The sequence below is a fragment of the Chiloscyllium plagiosum genome, chromosome 3, assembly GCF_004010195.1.
Source record: "Chiloscyllium plagiosum isolate BGI_BamShark_2017 chromosome 3, ASM401019v2, whole genome shotgun sequence".
Taxonomy (NCBI): Eukaryota; Metazoa; Chordata; class Chondrichthyes; order Orectolobiformes; family Hemiscylliidae; genus Chiloscyllium; species Chiloscyllium plagiosum.
The window spans coordinates 52357060-52374270 of record NC_057712.1 but is presented as its reverse complement, the minus strand read 5'-3'; the positions used below and the strand labels follow the sequence as shown (position 1 = coordinate 52374270).

At 43.0% G+C, this 17211-nt stretch overlaps 1 protein-coding gene across 19 annotated transcripts in view; it reads right to left on the bottom strand.

Moving 5' to 3' along the window:
• The window catches only part of LOC122543331 (regulating synaptic membrane exocytosis protein 1-like), an 845124-nt gene that overhangs the window by 579332 nt on the left and 248581 nt on the right, over positions 1–17211 (bottom strand). Inside the window, exons 1-2 of one of the 19 annotated variants that reach the window (XM_043681945.1) lie at positions 10465–10471; positions 9423–9427 (exon numbers count right to left, since the gene is read on the bottom strand). The exons of the other annotated variants lie outside the window; for them this stretch is intronic. Coding sequence (XP_043537880.1) covers positions 9423–9427; positions 10465–10467 — 8 coding nt within the window. The 5' untranslated portion in view covers positions 10468–10471. Of the gene's footprint in view, positions 1–9422; positions 9428–10464; positions 10472–17211 lie in introns of those variants that run through there. 19 annotated transcript variants of the gene reach the window in all.

Genomic DNA, 17211 nt, shown 5'->3' with positions numbered 1-17211 from the left:
GTATGGGTTTCATCCGCTGGCTCTGGTTTCCTCCCACAGCCACAAAAATGTGCAGACTAGGTGAATTGGCCACGCTAAACTGTCCATAGTGGTCAGTGATGTGGAGGCTAGATGCATTGGTCGGGGGTAAATATAGAGTAGGGGAATGGGTCTGGATGCGTTACTCTTCAGAGTATCGATGTGGAGTTGTTGGGCCGAAGGGCCTGTTTCCACACTGTAGGAATCCTAATGCTACGTCAACAGATTGCATGCCACATAAATCAAGAATTTATACTACATTCAAATACAAATTGTGTTTTACTTATTACTTTGCAGTTGGTCTTAGGACTGATGTGAGTACTAAAATTTTGAACTTTATTTTAAATCAGGATATCCCATTTCTGGGTGAAGACTCATTTCTTGCCAATGAGTGTCCTACAGATCTTAAAAAGTAGACAAGACAAACAAGTAAAACAGGGATACAGACAAGACAGTTACAGACTGCTGCACACAAACAACTAAGTGTCAGAGCTAAAAAGTAGGAAAAAAAAGAGTTTTTTGAAAAGTGATTATATAGAAAAAGAGTCAATTTATAATTCAGGCTTTATCCAATTTTATCAAATTTAAAATGCCATTTCAAGTTGGAATTAAACAAACAATCTTCAACACTGCTAATTTTGGAAGCCTGTAAATAACAACTAAAAATGCAAGCGTTACTGTCACCTTTGAATGAATTAAGAGAGTTTTGGAATCCATGGAAAAAACAGAGAAATCTAAAAAAAGTTGCTGTGGTGTGCAGCAACAAAGACTATTAGGAGACCCTCATTCTGTTAAACTGCGGTAAGGATATCTTAACCAATTAACTGCCAAGAGGTTTAATGTTCAATGTTCATAAAACATCTATGAAAAAGCAAAGTATTTAAATCCATGTATGATCAAATGGAAAGAAATTAGTTTTTTTATGAGGTTACTTTTAAAAAAAAAAAAATACAATCAGAGTCATGCTGATACGCAGCATGGAAACAAACCTTTCGGTCCAACTCCTTCATGCCAACCAGATATCCTCAATAAATCTAGTCCCATTTCCCAATATTTAGCCAATATTCCTCCAAACCCTTCCGATTCACATATCCATCCAAATGTTGTAATTGTACCAGCCTCCATCACTTCCTCTGGCAGCTGATTTCATATGCACAAAATAGATTTGTCTATTTACTCTATCCTTGCCTCATGTTTTTATAAACGTCTCAGCCTCTGATGTTCCAAGGAGAACAGTCCCAATCTATTCAGTCTCTCCATACAGCTCAAACCCTAGCAACATCCTTGTAAATCTTTTCTGAACCCATTCAACTTTCACAACATCCTCCCCATAGCAGGGAGGCCAGAACAGCATGCAGTTCATTAATGCAAATTTGTTATAACACGATTGATGAATTGGGAACACTGTTTCTGAAGCATGAACTTTTAAAATATGTATTGTTTACAACAAGATTCCAGCCCCATTAGTTTAAATGGTGCAATTACGTGATTTTCTGATAACACGGGGTTGCACAAGAACAGGATTACTGCATTATAATGGAACTGATTATATTCCAAAAGTGGCCTAACCAATGTCCTGTACAGATCCAACATGACCTCCCAACTCTTATACTCAAAATACTGGCCAATTAACGGAAGCACACCAAACACCACCTTCATTATCTTATGAATCTGCACTTCAAGGTCTCTTTGTTCAGCAACACTCTGCAGCACCTTACCATTAATTGTACATGTCCTGCCCTGATTTGCCATTCTAAAATGCAGCAATGCATATGTTTAGGACTGTGAGCAGAAAGGTACAGCTTAATGTGTTCAGGAAGGGAAGGGAAGCTATGGAGGCAGTTAATCAGAGTCTCAATCCTCATGACCAAGGAATTAATGAGCTCCTCTATGTTGTTCTTAGAAGAGAAGTTGGAGAACTGGTGGGGAGTGGGGGAAGCGTGTGGCTACCAAACCACACACCATCTTGACTTGAAAATTTATCACTTTCTATTCAGTGTTGCTGGGTCAAGATCCTGGAGTTCGGTCCCTAACAGCATTGTGGGTACACTTTTAGCACAAAAATGACAGGCAATTCATTACCACCTTCTCAACAGCAAATAGAGATGGGGGAAAAGAGAGTGATGGTGAAAGGTGGTTGGGGTGGGGGGAAGAGAAGGAAGTTGGGGGAAACAGTGTTGGGAAGGGGAGGCAGTGGGGGAAGAGAGTGGGAAGCGGAGAGAAAGGTGGAGGTAACATGGTGGAATTAGGGTGGAGGAGAGATAGTGGAGGTGGCGGGAGTGGAGAGGAGGGAGAGGGACGAGGGAGGAGAGGGCAGCGGCAGGGGTAGTGGGGGGGGTGAAGAGGGGAGAGGGTGGAGGGTGTCGTGGAGAAGCATTGTAGGAGGAAGAGGAAGGCAGAACCTGACAATTGTTCAGCCACAGCTTATGATGCACGTCCACTGTTCAAATCTGTTAACCATCTTTCATGAAACAAAAAAGGAAAATATAGTCGCATTACCTCTAAACCTCTAACACTAAGTAAATCCCAGTCAATGCCAAGAAAATTAAAATCTCCTATCACCACCACCCTGTTGCTCCTACATCTTTCCATAATCTGTTTACATGTTTGTACCTTGATCTCATACTCTCTGCTGACAGGCCTATAGTACTGCCCCCAACATTGTTGCTGCACACTTCCTATTTGAGTTCTGGCAATATTGCCTCACTGCTTGAGTCCTCCATAGAGCCCTCACAAAATTGGAATCAGTAGGTATCTAAAGACTCCAGTGGTTGAGTCAAACCTGATGCAAATTATGAAGGTTGCAGTTGTTTGAAGTTAGTCATCTCAGTTCCAGGAACTCCCCATGGTAGAGTCCTAAGCCCAACCATTTTCAGCTGCTTTATCAGTGACCTCCCCTCCATCATACGTTCAGAAGTGAGGATGTGTGCCGATGATTGCACAAATGTTCAGCACCATTCACAACTCCTCAGATATTGGAGCAATCCATGTTCAAATGTAACAAGATCTGGACAAGATTTTGCTTGCGCTGACAAGTGGCAAGTAACATTCATGCTACACAAATGACAGCTATGACCATCACCAATAGGAAACACAATCTAACCACCTCCCATGACATTCAATGGTGTAACCAACACGGAATTCTCCCACTCAAACTCAACTGGATTCATCACATAAACGCAGTGGCTACGAGAGCAGGTCAGAGACTAGGAAATACTACAGCGAGTAACTCACTTCCACTATCTACAAAGGCACAAGTGAGGAGTGACAGAATACTCCCCACTTGCCTGAGGAGTGCTGTCCCAATGACAGTCAAAAATCTTGACACCTCCAGGGCAAAGCAGCCCGCTTGATTGGCACTGCACCCACAAGCATCCACTCCCTCCATCGCTGATGTTCAGCAGTTGCATGGTCTTCTTTAGACTCTGAATCTGCACCTGTAGAGATTTAAATCTTTGAAGTGTTGTTTTTCCAGCTGTAACCACACTTGAAAATCTCAAGAAAACACTAATCATAAACATTAGGTTTAGTGTAGGGAAGGAAAAGGACAAGAAACAACAAACTCCTTAGGACATGCCCTAATTTCAGTGAGATGAAAAGGAATCTGGTCCACAAGGATTGTAATTAAAAATTGGCTGGGAATCAAGTAATGGGAGACTTCAAAGAAGTAATGAATAATCTTATGAAGAAAGGCCCTCGTTCACTCAACCTTTCACACTGGAGAGAAGGAAGAGAGAGGTGACTTGACAGAGGTGAACAAGGTAATGAGAGGCATAGATAGAATAAATAGCCAGAGACTTCTCCCCAGGGCAGAAATGGCTGTGATGAGTGGTTGTAATTTTGGAGGAAGGTAGAGGGGAGATGTCAGAGGTAGGTTCTTTACACAGAGTGGTGGGTGTGTGGAATGTGTGGTAGTGGTGGAGTCAGAGACATTAGGGACATTTAAGCGATTGCTGGACAAGCACATGGACGGCAGTAAATTGAGGGATATGTAGATTAGGTTGATCTTAGATTAAGATAATGCTCAGCACAACATCATGGGCTGAAGGGCTATGTTCTATGTTCTAAACAACAAAATTCAAAGTTACGAGAAATGCCCTGGGGAATACTAGTCGATATGAACAAGGATTCTTCTCCTGCCCAATATTGCTACTATGTACATTCATCTTTGGTACAAATTTCAATCCCAGAAATACAAAACCTAACAGAAGGATTTCAATACAGAAGGTTTGACAGATTGGACTGAGGGAGAAAAGTATTAACAGACTGAAAACTGGTAACAAATTAGCACTGCAAAGGATCAGTGCTTTGGCCTCAGCTTTCACAGAGGCAGTCTTGGGATAAGGGACAAGATATTTAGAACGGATACCAAGAGTAATTTCTTAACACATGGAGGATGAATAATCTTTGGGATTCTCTACTTAAAGGGCAGTGAAGGCTCAATCATTGTCTATTACTTAATCTTAAATGTAGTCAATGAAATAGTAGGAGAAAGTGAGGTCTGCAGATGCTGGAGATCAGAGCTGAAAATGTGTTGCTGGAACAGCGCAGCAGGTCAGGCAGCATCCAGGGAACAGGAGAATCGACGTTTCGGGCATAAGCCTGAAGAAGGGCTTATGCCCGAAACGCCGATTCTCCTGTTCCCTGGATGCTGCCTGACCTGCTGCGCTGTTCCAACACATTTTCAGCTCATCAATGAAATAGTAAAAAAACAATCAAAGGATATAAAGCTACTGCAGGAAAATGGTGTTCAAGGAAATGATCCAATTGAATGTGAAGCATGCTTGATGGGCTGAAATGGTCTCCTCCTGCTCCTATCTATTACACTATGTTCTTAACAGCTCAGAATCTCCAATGGCTTAAGTCCACATAAAGTATTCACAAAATGAAATCTTTTGAGTCTTACAATCATAATTTTCTTAACTAAAGAGCCTGCATTGTAGTTTCAGCCTGTGCAGCTGAAGTGCACATTCTGAACATCACAGTTTCATAAGTTCAGAGGAAAACAGCAATCCTCATTATCTCCATCCCGCAAACATAGGCAACATTTTTCAATGGAAGCTGCATTTCCTCTGTATACAAGGTAAGATGGAGTCACAAATTCCTAACAGTAACAGCAGGTTTCAGTCTGGTCCTTTGTAGACCAGAGATTTTCTTTTTTAGACTACAGGACACAGAAGCAAAAGTAGATCATTCGCCCCACCGGATATACTCCATTTCAAATATTTCACTGACCACAACAATTCTTTTAAGGAATCAGAAGATACAACTGGCCATGGCAGATCTCTGTAACATTGTCTCCAATGGGTCATTGACAGAATAGCAGCAATGGACAGGCAAGTGACAGCGTGTAGAAACAGAATGACCTGAGGAATTCATGTGCATTAGTGTTTGCAAGTTTGCAGTTACTGAGCAAGTGGCATATGGAAATTTGGGCTTCAAAAATAAAGGTAACGAAGTATGGAATTTGTGAAGTTATGCTGAACATTATAAAGCTCTGATTAAGCCACAAATAGTTAGACCCAGTTCTGGTCACTACACTTAAGGATGTGAGGGTACAGAGGAGATTTACCAAAATAATTCCATGATTGATGGGTTTTAGTTACATGGATGGATTGGAGAAGCTTGCAAAGGAGTTTAATAGGAGATTTGGCAGGGATATACAAAATTATGACATGTTTAGTTAAGGTTGACAATGGAAACCTTTTCCCACCTGACTGATTTTATAAGTACTAAAGAAAGAAGTTTAAGATTTGGTTAAGATGCAGGAGGAAAGAGAAAGAATGGTCACTGACTATGTGAGCCTCAACCTACATTAGGACATTACACAACCAAAACCATTTGCAACAGTTAGGCAATCATCTTCATGAATGACCCTGTCAGCCCTCCTGAACACAATCTTAGATAAATCCCATCTGATCAGCCTTTGATATCTGGAAAGACCATGTGGCAAATCAAATGATAGCAATTGTGAATTGTCAATGAGATGACTAGATTAGATTACTTACAGTGTGGAAACAAGCCCTTCGGCCCCAAAGGGCTGACCCGCCGAAGCGCAACCCACCCATTCCCCCACAGTTACCCCTTTACCTAACACTACGGGCAATTTAGCATGGCCAATTCACCTGACCTGCACATCTTTGTGACTGTGGGAGGAAACCGGAGCACCCGGAGGAAACCCAAGCAGACACGGGGAGAATGTGCAAACTCCACACAGTCAGTCGCCTGAGTCGGGAATTGAACCCGGGTCTCTGGCGCTGTGAGGCAGCAGTGCTAACCACTGTGCCACTGTGCCGCCCACTATGACGTTGCTGATGTAACACCAATGCTGTCATGCAAACTGGCACCTATATCATGAAATGGTTCAATAGCCTAAATCCCCTCATGTTCATCAAAAATATAATGTGGATGTGCCAGTGTTGGACTGGGGTTGACAAAGTTAAAAAAACACACCACACCAGGTTATAGTCCAACAGGTTTATTTGGAAGTACTAGCTTTCAGAGCTTCATCAGGTAACTAGTTAGGCAGGATCATAACAGAATGTATAGCAAAAGATCAGTGTCATGCAATTAAAATGATACATTGAACAAACCTAGATTGCTGTTAAATCATTCATCTTTTAGAACGGGTTACAGGTTTTGGTTCATTAATATATAAATCCCAGAATTTTTTAAAGCCACATCCTCGAGATAACTTAAGGTTTTATATAAAAAAAGTAACATCTCAGCTCAAACAATATATTAAAGATGCAAGCTTAGAGTCTGGTCTATATCCCAATCTGGAGTCAGACTGATTCTATTTCCAAAATAGGAATTTGTAAAATGTTATACGGATTTACTGCCTGCAGGTTATATGGGTTTTGAGCAAAAAAAAAAGCATTTATCTGCAAATACGCAGTGAGAGGGAAGGCGCTGAGAGAGAGCGCGAGAGAGAAAGAATGGGTGCGAGACACTGAGTGTGAGATGGAGTATAAGCCTGTGAGAGAGTGTATGCATGGGTGAGTGTGGAGGTTGTATGTGTATGTGTCTGAGGGAGAGAGAGCGCACATGTGTATGAGAAGTTCACACACCTGTGAACTGAACAGATTGATCAAGCATTTTGATCCAGCCCTTCAGAGTACCCTATGTACTCTCATCCCACATACTTCTCCTGTAGGGGAGCTCTACTGTCTTGCATAACATTCACAAAGCCCACACCTGGTCCTTCTATCATGTCAAGCAATGGGACTCAGCGTGAGAACCTCTCTGGCTATGTCGAGGGCATCTGAAACATTGTACATGGGACCCCCAGATTCTGTCACAACACTACAAATTTCTTACAGAAACTCAGCACCCAAGGACTCGTCCAACTGGGAACATTAGTCAGTGGACTTTTTGGCATTCTACAGTAGCATTCCCCATGATGACAGCATTCCTTTGACAGCCTCAGTGCCAACAACTGCCAATCTCCAAGCACATCCTGCAACTCATCCTCTTCATCCTTGACCGCAATGTTCTTATCTTTGACAACCAGTTCTTCATCCAAACACATGCAACAGTCATGGGGACCATATGTACACCCCAATATGCCAACAGTTTCATGCAAAATGTAGAACATAGAACAGGCTCTTCCACCCTCTATGCTGCGCCAACCTGTAAACTAATCAAAGCCCATCTCCCTACACTACCCCATCATCCATATGCTCATCCAAGGATTGTTTAAATGCCCCTAATGTGGCAGAGGTAAACTACATTGGCAGGCAGGGCATTCCAAGCCCTCATCTCTGTCTGAGTAAAAAACCTACCTCTGACATCTATCTTAAATCACCCCTCAATTTGCAGCTATGCCCCCTCATACAAGCTGACGTCATCCTAGGAAAAGGACTTTCACTGTCTATCCTATCTAATCCTCTGATCATCATGTATGTCTCTACTAAATTGCCTTCTTCTTTCCAATGAGAACAGACCCAAGTCCCTCAGCCTTACCTCATAGGACCTTCATTCCAGACCAGGCAACATCCTGGTAAATTTCCTCTGTACCTTTTCCAATGCTTCCACATCCTTCCTGTAATGGGGCGACCAGAACTGCACACAATATTCCATGTGAGACAGCACTAGCGTTTTGTACAGTTGCAGCATGACATCATGGTTCTAGAACTCAATCCCTCTACCAATAAAACTTAACACACTGTATGCCTTCTTAATAGTGCTATCAACCTAGGTGGCAACTTTCAGGGATCTATGCACATGGACTCCAAGATCCCTCTGCATGTCCACATTACCAAACATCTTTCCATTGGAAGGAATAACAGGAAAGGAGAATACTGGGTCAAAGTGAATCACCTCACATTTATCTGCATTGAACTCCATTTGCCACCTTTCAGCCCAATTCTGCAGTTTATCCAAGTCTCCCTGCAACCTGCAATATTCTTCCACACTGTCCACTGACTTTAGTATCATCTGCAAACTTACTAAGCCATCCACCTATGTTGAAGTTGTTTATAAAAATGACAAATAGCAATGGTCCTAAAACAGATCCTTGTGGCACGCCACTAGTAACTGGAATCCAGGCTGAATATTTTCCATCAAGTACCACTCGTTGCATTCGTACAGAAAGCCAGTTTCTAATCCAAACTGCTAAATCACCTTCAATCCCATGCCTCCACATTTCCACATGGTAGGCTACTGGAGAAACCTTATAAAATGCTTTACTGAAGTCCATGTACACCACGTCAACTGCCCTACCCTCACCCACATGCTTGGTCACTTTCTCAAAAAAAAAACTCAAAACCCTGCCCTTGACAAGTCCATGTTGACTACTTCCAATTAAATTGTTGCTTGCTAGATGACTTTAAATCCCATTTTTTATAATCCTTTCCAAAGCTTTTCCTACAACAGACTCACTGGTCTATAATGACCTGAGTTATCTCTAGTGCCCTTCTTGAACAAGGGCACAACATTTTCAATCCTCCAGTGCTTTGGTACCAAACCTATACACAATGACAACTCAAAGATCAAGGCCAAAGGCTCGGCCATCTCCTTCCTAGAGAATTCTCGGAAAATTCGGCATCCAGCCCAGGAGACTTAGTTACATTCACAACTTCTAGAACTGGTAACACCTCCTCCTTACTAACCTCAAACCTTTCAAGTCCAATAGCCCGTATCTCAGTCTTCTCCTCTACAATATTATCCTTTTCCTGAATGAAAACAGATAGAAATATTCATTTAGCAACTGTACAATCTCCACAGGGTCCACACACAACTTCCCACTTCTGTCTTTGACTGGCCCTATTCCTACCCTTGTCATCCTTTGATTCCTCACATATCTATAGAAATCTTCAGGGTTCTCCTTTATTCTACCTGCTAAAGACTACTCCCGTCTTCTCCTTGCGCTTCTAAATGCTCTTTAAATCCTTCCTAGCTACTCTAACTCTCCGTCACCTCATCTGAACCATCTCGCTTAAAAGTCACATAAGCCTCCCTCTTCCACTCAACAGAAGATACAATTTTAGTAAACCACAGCTTCCTGACCTTTTCAAGTCCTCCCTGCCTGACAGGGACTAGTTGTCTTTGATAGGCATGTTCCTATCTGTTCTTTAAACCACATTTCGATTACCCCCATTTTGCTGCCCCATTCTGTGCATCCTAAGTCTTACCTAATTGCGTTATAATTGTCCTTTCCCCATCTACTCTTCTTGCCCTGTGGCATGTACCTATCCCTTTGTATCGCTAAACTAAACGTAATGAAATTATGGTCACGCTCTCCAAAGTGCTCACCCATCACTAAATCAAACACCTGACCTGGTTCATTACGAAGTACCAAATTCAGTGTGGTCTCGGTGGGCGGCACGGTGGCACAGTGGTTAGCACTGCTGCCTCACAGCGCCTGAGACCCGGGTTCAATTCCCGCCTCAGGTGACTGACTGTGTGGAGTTTGCACGTTCTCCCCGTGTCTGCGTGGGTTTCCTCCGGGTGCTCCGGTTTCCTCCCACAGTCCAAAAGATGTGCAGGGTCAGGTGAATTGGCCATGCTAAATTGCCTGTAGTGTTAGGTAAGGGGTAAATGTAGGGGTATGGGTGGGTTTCGCTTCGGCGGGTCGGTGTGGACTTGTTGGGCCGAAGGGCCTGTTTCCACACTGTAATGTAATCTAATCTAATCTAATCTCCCCTTTTGTCTGCCCTTCGATATACAGTGGCAAAAGTGAGGACTGCAGATGCTGGAAACCAGAGTTTAAATTAGAGTGGTGCTGGAAAAGCACAGCAGGTCAGGCAGCATCCAAGGAGCAGGAAAATCAACATTTTGGGCAAAAGCCCTTCATCAGGAATGCTGGGCTTTTCCAGCACCACTCTAATCTAAACTTCGATATACTGTGTCAGGAACACATTGGACAAAAACTGATCCATCCGACATACTGGAGTTATAGCATTTCCAGTCAAAGTTGGGGAAGTTAAAGCCCCCATAAATGACCATCGCCTGTTCCTTTCACTCCTGCCCCGAATCGATTTACCAATCATCTCCTCAACATCCTTGGAACTTTGCGGAAGCCTATAAAAAACTCCCAGCGGTGTGACCTCTCCTCTCCTGTTTCGAACCTCAGCCTATACTACCTCAGTAGACGAGTCCTTGTCAAAATGTTCTTTCAGCCACCATTATACTGCCCTTGACTAACAAAGCTACACTTCTCCCCACCCCCCCCACACTTTTACCACATTCCCTGATCTTAAAGAAAAATCTAAACCCTGACCTTACTCTATCCATGTCTCAGAAATGGCCACCACATCAATGTCCCAGGTACCTATCCATGCTGCAAGCTCACCTACCTTATTCCAGATGCTTCTGGCACTGAAGTAGATACACTTCAAACTGACTTGCTGTCTGCCAGTACACTCCTGTGACCATAAAATCCTATCTTTGTCCTCCCTACTCTCATCCTCCTCAACTACAAACACAGGTTCTCATCCCCCTGCTGAGCTTGTTTAAACTCACCCAAATAGCTCGAGCAAACTTCCCACCCAGGATCTTAGTACCCGTCTGGTTCAAATGAAGGCCGTCCTGTTTGTAGAGGTCCCACCTTCCCCAGCATGAGCCCCAATTATCCATAAACCTGAAACCCTCCCTCCTGCACTATTCCTGCAGCTGCTATCTCTCACTGTTCTTTGTCTCGCTATCACATGACTCAGGTAACAATCCAGAGATAACAACTGTTTATTCTAGCTCTCAGTTTCCACCCTAGTTCCCCGAAATCCTGCCTTACATCCCTATTCCTCTTTCTACCTATGTCATTGGCACCTACATGGACCACCACTGAAGGCTGTTCATCCTCTCCCTTCAGGGCCCCAAAGATACAATCCGAGACATCACGGACCCTGGCACCTGGGAGGCAACACACCAACCGTGAGTCTCGTTCGTTCCCAACAAACCTTCTATGTGATCCTCTAACTATTGAATCCCTAATGGCTAACACTCTCCTCCTTTCCCCCCCTTCCCTTCTGTGCAGCAGGGGCAGACTCTGTGTCCCTCGTAAGTCATCTCCCCCCCCCAAACAGTATCCAAAGTGGTACACTTGTTTTTCAGGGGAATGACCACAGGGGATCCCTGCACGGTTTTTTGCTCCCTTTTAACAGTTAACCAACTTTCTTCATGCCTAAGAGTAACTACTTCACTGTAACTCTTATCACAGACCCTGCCTCCTGAACAATCCGAAGTTCATCCAGCTCCTGCTCCAGTTCCCTAAAGCGGTCCTGGAAGAGAGAGACTTTGGTGCACTTCCTACAGATATACTTGGATGGGACACTAATAGCTTCCCTCACCTCAAACATCGTGCAGGAGGAACGTTCCTCTCCTTGCACTGCCATCCCTGCTAGTCCCCTTATCAGAAGGTAAAAAAGCTTACCCGATGTGTCCCTGGTGTACAAGGTTAGAGGTGGAGGATGGGTGGGAGGCCCTACAAGGGTAGGGTCTTGGATTTAGAATACACTCACTTATATAGTTGGGGTGGGGGTGGAGAAATCCTTCCTTTCCCAGAAACCTCTGCTCCCTTAGATGCTATTGCTGCATAAAGTTTTCAATCAGTGACTCACCTTTCCCGACAGACCCCCGGTCCAAGCTCCTGCTCTTTCCGCTGTTGGCAACTGAAAATGAATCTTTGTACACCGAACCTCCAACCAGCACTATACGCCAGATATATTGACAAAATGTTCTTCCTCTGGACCCATGGTGAGGGATCACTCAACAAATAGTGATATCAACAAGTCTCATCCCACCAGACTTAACATGGACTACTCTTCAGTACGTCTCATTCTTGGACGCACACATCTCTAAAGGACAGGCATCTCAGTACCTCACTCTATCGCAAACTCATGGATAACCTCATTATGCTGCACTTCTCTAGCTTCCAACCTAAACATATTGAAACAGCCATCCCCTATGAACAAGCAAGATCTGTTCAGATGAGGAATGTGATAGACAACTAATGTGCTGCAGGACGTGCTTAGAAGAACAGGGTACGATGCTCAACTCATTGACGTGCCACAGCGAGAAACCATAATGACCTCCTCAGAAGACAAACACAGGCTGCAGTTGATAGGGGACCCTTTGTGGTCTCTTCCAGGGCAGAGAAACTATGCCATGTTCTTCATAGCCTACAACACATTATCGATGAGGAGGAGCACCTCACCAACACCTTCTCTCCACCTCCACTATTTACCTTTAAAAACAACCGCCAAACAAACAGATCATTGTTCAGAGCAAACTGCCTAGCCTTCAGGACAACATCAACCACAACACTGTACAACCCGGTCATAGCAATCACTGCTAGATATGTCAGAGTGTTGACATGGGCATCACCATTACACACAGGGACACCACCCACCATGAACACGGCAGGTACTCATGTGATTCACCCAACATTGTCTATTTCATACGCTGCAGGCAAGGATGCCCTGAGGCATGGCACATTGGTGAGACCCAGCAGAGACTATGACAATGGACGAATGTACACTGCGCAACAATTGCCAGACAGGGGTGTTCCTTCCCAGTTGGAGAAGGCTTCAGCAGTCAGGGGCATTCAGCTTTGAATCTTCGGGTAACCATCCTCCAAGGTGTACTTCAGGATGTGCAACAAGGCAGAGTGGCCGAGCGGAAGCTGATAGCCAAGTTTGGTACCCATGAGGGTAGCCCCAGCCAGGACCTTTGGTTCATGTCACATTATACTATAGTCACTCATTCACACACTCATGCTAACCCTTTCTCATACACAGTCTCTCCCAGACGCACACCTCTCACAGACTAATACTCAGTCACACTCATGCAAGCACTCTACTGTGTGCATGCGCACACACACGCAAACACTCTCTACCCCCCCCCATCATGTGCACACACACGTCTATGGGATGAATTTACATTTTCAGATATATTTTATTTTTGCTCAAAAAGCACACAACCAGTTAAACATTTTATAAATTCATACTTTGGAAATAAAACCAGTCTGGCTCAAGATTGGGTTACAGGCAGACTCTAACCTCACCTTTAATACATTGTCTGAGCGGAGAGGTCACTTTTAAAAATTAAATTATCAAGAATGAGATTTGAAAGAAGTTCTGTGATTTACATATTAATGAACCGAAACCTGCAACCCATTCTAACAGATGAAAGATTTAAAAGAAATCTTGGTTTGTTCAATATGTAATTTTAATTGCATGACACTGATCTTTTGCTATAAATTCTGTGTCTTGCGATCCTGCCCCACTAGTTTCCTGATGAAGGAGCAGTGCTCTGAAAGCTAGTACTTCCAAGTAAACCTGTTGAACGATAACCTGCTGTTGTGAGATTGTTAACTTCAGAAATAGGCAAACTACGCATCCTTGACAAAGCCAGTCTCACACTATAGGATGTTTTTCCTTCTGAGCATCCGTCATCTGTTCTTCCTGCATGCTTCAGTGATACAAATGACAGGTCCAAGGAAATTGGTTAGAACAAGTACATTCAATGTACACAAACAACTTAATAAAGGTCAATTCTATTGTGTGTTGGGGGGGGGGGGGGATGAATTGCAAAACATTAGTCTGGAGGTACATAGAAATTAGGAGCAAGAATATGCCATCCACCCTCCACCATTCAATATGATCATGGCTGATTATCCAACTCACTATCACGTTCTCGTTTTCTCCCCATACCTTTTGATTCTTTGAGCTCTAATAACTGTCTAACTCCTTCTTAGGATCACAGAGTAATAAAAATGTACAGCATGGAAATAGGCCCTTTGGTCCAACTCATCCATGCCACAAAATATCCTAAGTAAGTCTAGTCTTGTGTGCCAGCACTTTACCTATATCCATCCAGATGCCTTTAAATGTTGCATTGTTCCAGACTCCACCACTTTCTCTTAATCTATGCACCCGTCATGCTCTGCTTAAAGAAGCTGCCCTTTTGATCCCTTGTAAATCTTTCCCCTCTCACCTTAAACCTATGCCCTCTAGTTTTGGACTCCCCCAACCCAGGGAAAATAACTTATTTATCCATCCATGTCCCTGATGATTTTATAAACCTTCATAAAATCAACTTAGCCTCTGACGCTCCAGAGAAAGTAGCCCCAATCTATTCAGGCTCTCCCCACAACCCTGACAACATCCTTGTAAACCTTTTCAGAATCAAAATCAGAATATCCTTTGTCACGTGTATTCTAGTACAGAAGTACAGTGAAAAGCTTTTACAATGGCTATCTCAAATGGCACAAGTAACCAGGTACAAGTCTTGGCTGCAAAACAGGAATAAACGGAAAAGTAGTCACATTACTTATAATGTCTAAAAAATGAACAAAATAAGATAGTTATAATATAGTTAAAAGGATTGACATTACAGTCCAGTAAACAATTTCAAATAACAGCTGCTTCACATGTTGTCTGACCGCCCACGCTAGGACCAGGTCCAACAACTGTTCAGCTCCACACCAAGTCTCCAGTCTGCCCCACACCAGTGCACCAAGGCAAGTTGTGCTGTTCCAGGACTAATTTCTCTTGCACTGCACCGGGGCTCATTTCCGCTCACTTTTCTAAACCCTTTCAAGTTTAACAGCAGAGAGACCAGAACTGCATGCAGCATTCCAATAGTGGCCTAACCGACGTCCTGTGTAGCTGCAACATGACGTCCAAACACCTATACTCAATTCCCTGACCATTGAAACCGTTAGTATTTTTTGGCCTCAATCACTTCTGTGGCAGAGAATAAAACAAGCTCACCTTTCGCTGGGTGAAGAAATTTCTTTATCTTTGTCCTAAATTTCCAATCCTGCATCCTTAGACTGTACCCTGTGGGACTGGACATTCCCAGTCATTGGGAACAAACTTTCTACATTTACCCTGTCTAGTCAAGTTAGGATTTTCTAGCTTTCTATGATATCACCCTTCATTCTTCTAAACCTCTGAGTACAATCTTGACTAATCTAGTCTCTCGTGATACACCAGTCTTGCCAACCCAGGAATTAGTCTCGTAAAACCTTTGGTGTACTTCCTCCACTGCCAGAATACCTTGCCTCAAGCAAGGAACCCAAAATGGCAGATAATACTCCAAAATGTGGTCTCACTAAGGCCCTGATATCCTGCTCCTGTACTTTCACTACTCAGGCCAACATACCATTTGCTTTGTTCATCACTTGCATGCTTATCTTCAGCAACTAGTGTACAAGGACACATGGGTCTCATTTCACCTTCCCCTTTCCCAATCTATCGCTATTCGTCCACTCACTTACATTGTCCAAATTTTACAGAAACATCTCTACTTCCTCCCCATAATTTACCCTCTAACACAGCTTTATGTTGTCTGCAAATTTGGATATATTACACTTCATTCCCTCACCTAGATCATAAATATAGATTGTGAAAAGCTGGGTATCTAACATTGGTCCTTGTGGTATTCTACTAGTCACTGGCTAGGATTCCAAAAGAGACCCATTTATTCCCACTTGGTTTCCTATCTACCAGCTAGATCTCAATCTATGTTGGCACACTTTTCCCATCCCATGCACTTTAACTTTACTTGCTAGAATCCTCATTGATTTTTCAATATTTTCCTTGGAGCTGTGTCCTGGAAATTGAGCTGAGGATGAATTTCTTTGGATTTTGGAAAATTTGGGAGAATTGTTAGAATTGTGACAGCCATTTTTTGTCAAATATTAAAACCTGAAAACCATTTTGTTTTACATTCAGTGCCTGCCTTGCTAAAAGCCAGTTTTCCCATGCCTGCATGAGACGGTTGGCCTTACAGCTGTGCTGATAAACAAATTCCTCTCTTTGCATGGAGCCAAAGACCGACTGTATACTAACACCTGCTTATCAACTACTAACCAACACTGTCCACACGTTACATGACTGGAGCTAATGTTAGGCAAGTTGCCCTAGTTTGTGCATTATCCTGCAATTAACAGTTTGCTAATTGTTAGCCTATTGTAACCTACATAACCATGCAACCCTATTTAGTTGTGATTTGGAGATGCCTATATTGTCTAGCTATCACCCATTGTTAACAGCTAACCTGAGAAAGCAACTTTTAAAAAAGGTTTTGTGATTTACATATGAAAGAAAGAAGTGAAACTATCATGGTATTCAAACAGATGAAAGACTCAACAGACAATCAATTTTTCAATGTATAATTTCAGTTACATCACACTGTAAATTTTTGCTATAAATTCTTGCTATAAATTCTGTGTTAGGATTGAGCCCTCCACTATCACCTGATGAAGGAGCGAAGCTCCGAAAGCTAGTGTGCTTCCAATTAAACCTGTTGGACTATAACCTGGCATTGTGTGATTTTTAACTATTTAGTTGGTGTGACTTGAGGCCATCCGACCAAACTAGTCACCTTGTCTCTCCCAGTGAGCTCATGAATAAAACTAGTCAGTACTCAAGGCTTGTGTGACGTGTTATTCTTAACTTGGACAGCTACGAGCGAGCCACCCTCTGAATAACTTCTTTCACCAACTGAAAACATGTTAAAATGAATAGAAAGGATCAAAACAGGATTTTGTTCAATTGAGAGCCCAGGCCTGGAGGCTAATTTGCAGGCTGAGTCTTGATTAAAAAGTTTTAGATTAGATTAGATTAGATTACTTTACAGTGTGGAAACAGGCCCTTCGGCCCAACAAGTCCACACCGACCCGCCGAAGCGTAACCCACCCATACCCCTACATTTACCCCTTACCCAACACTACGGGCCATATCC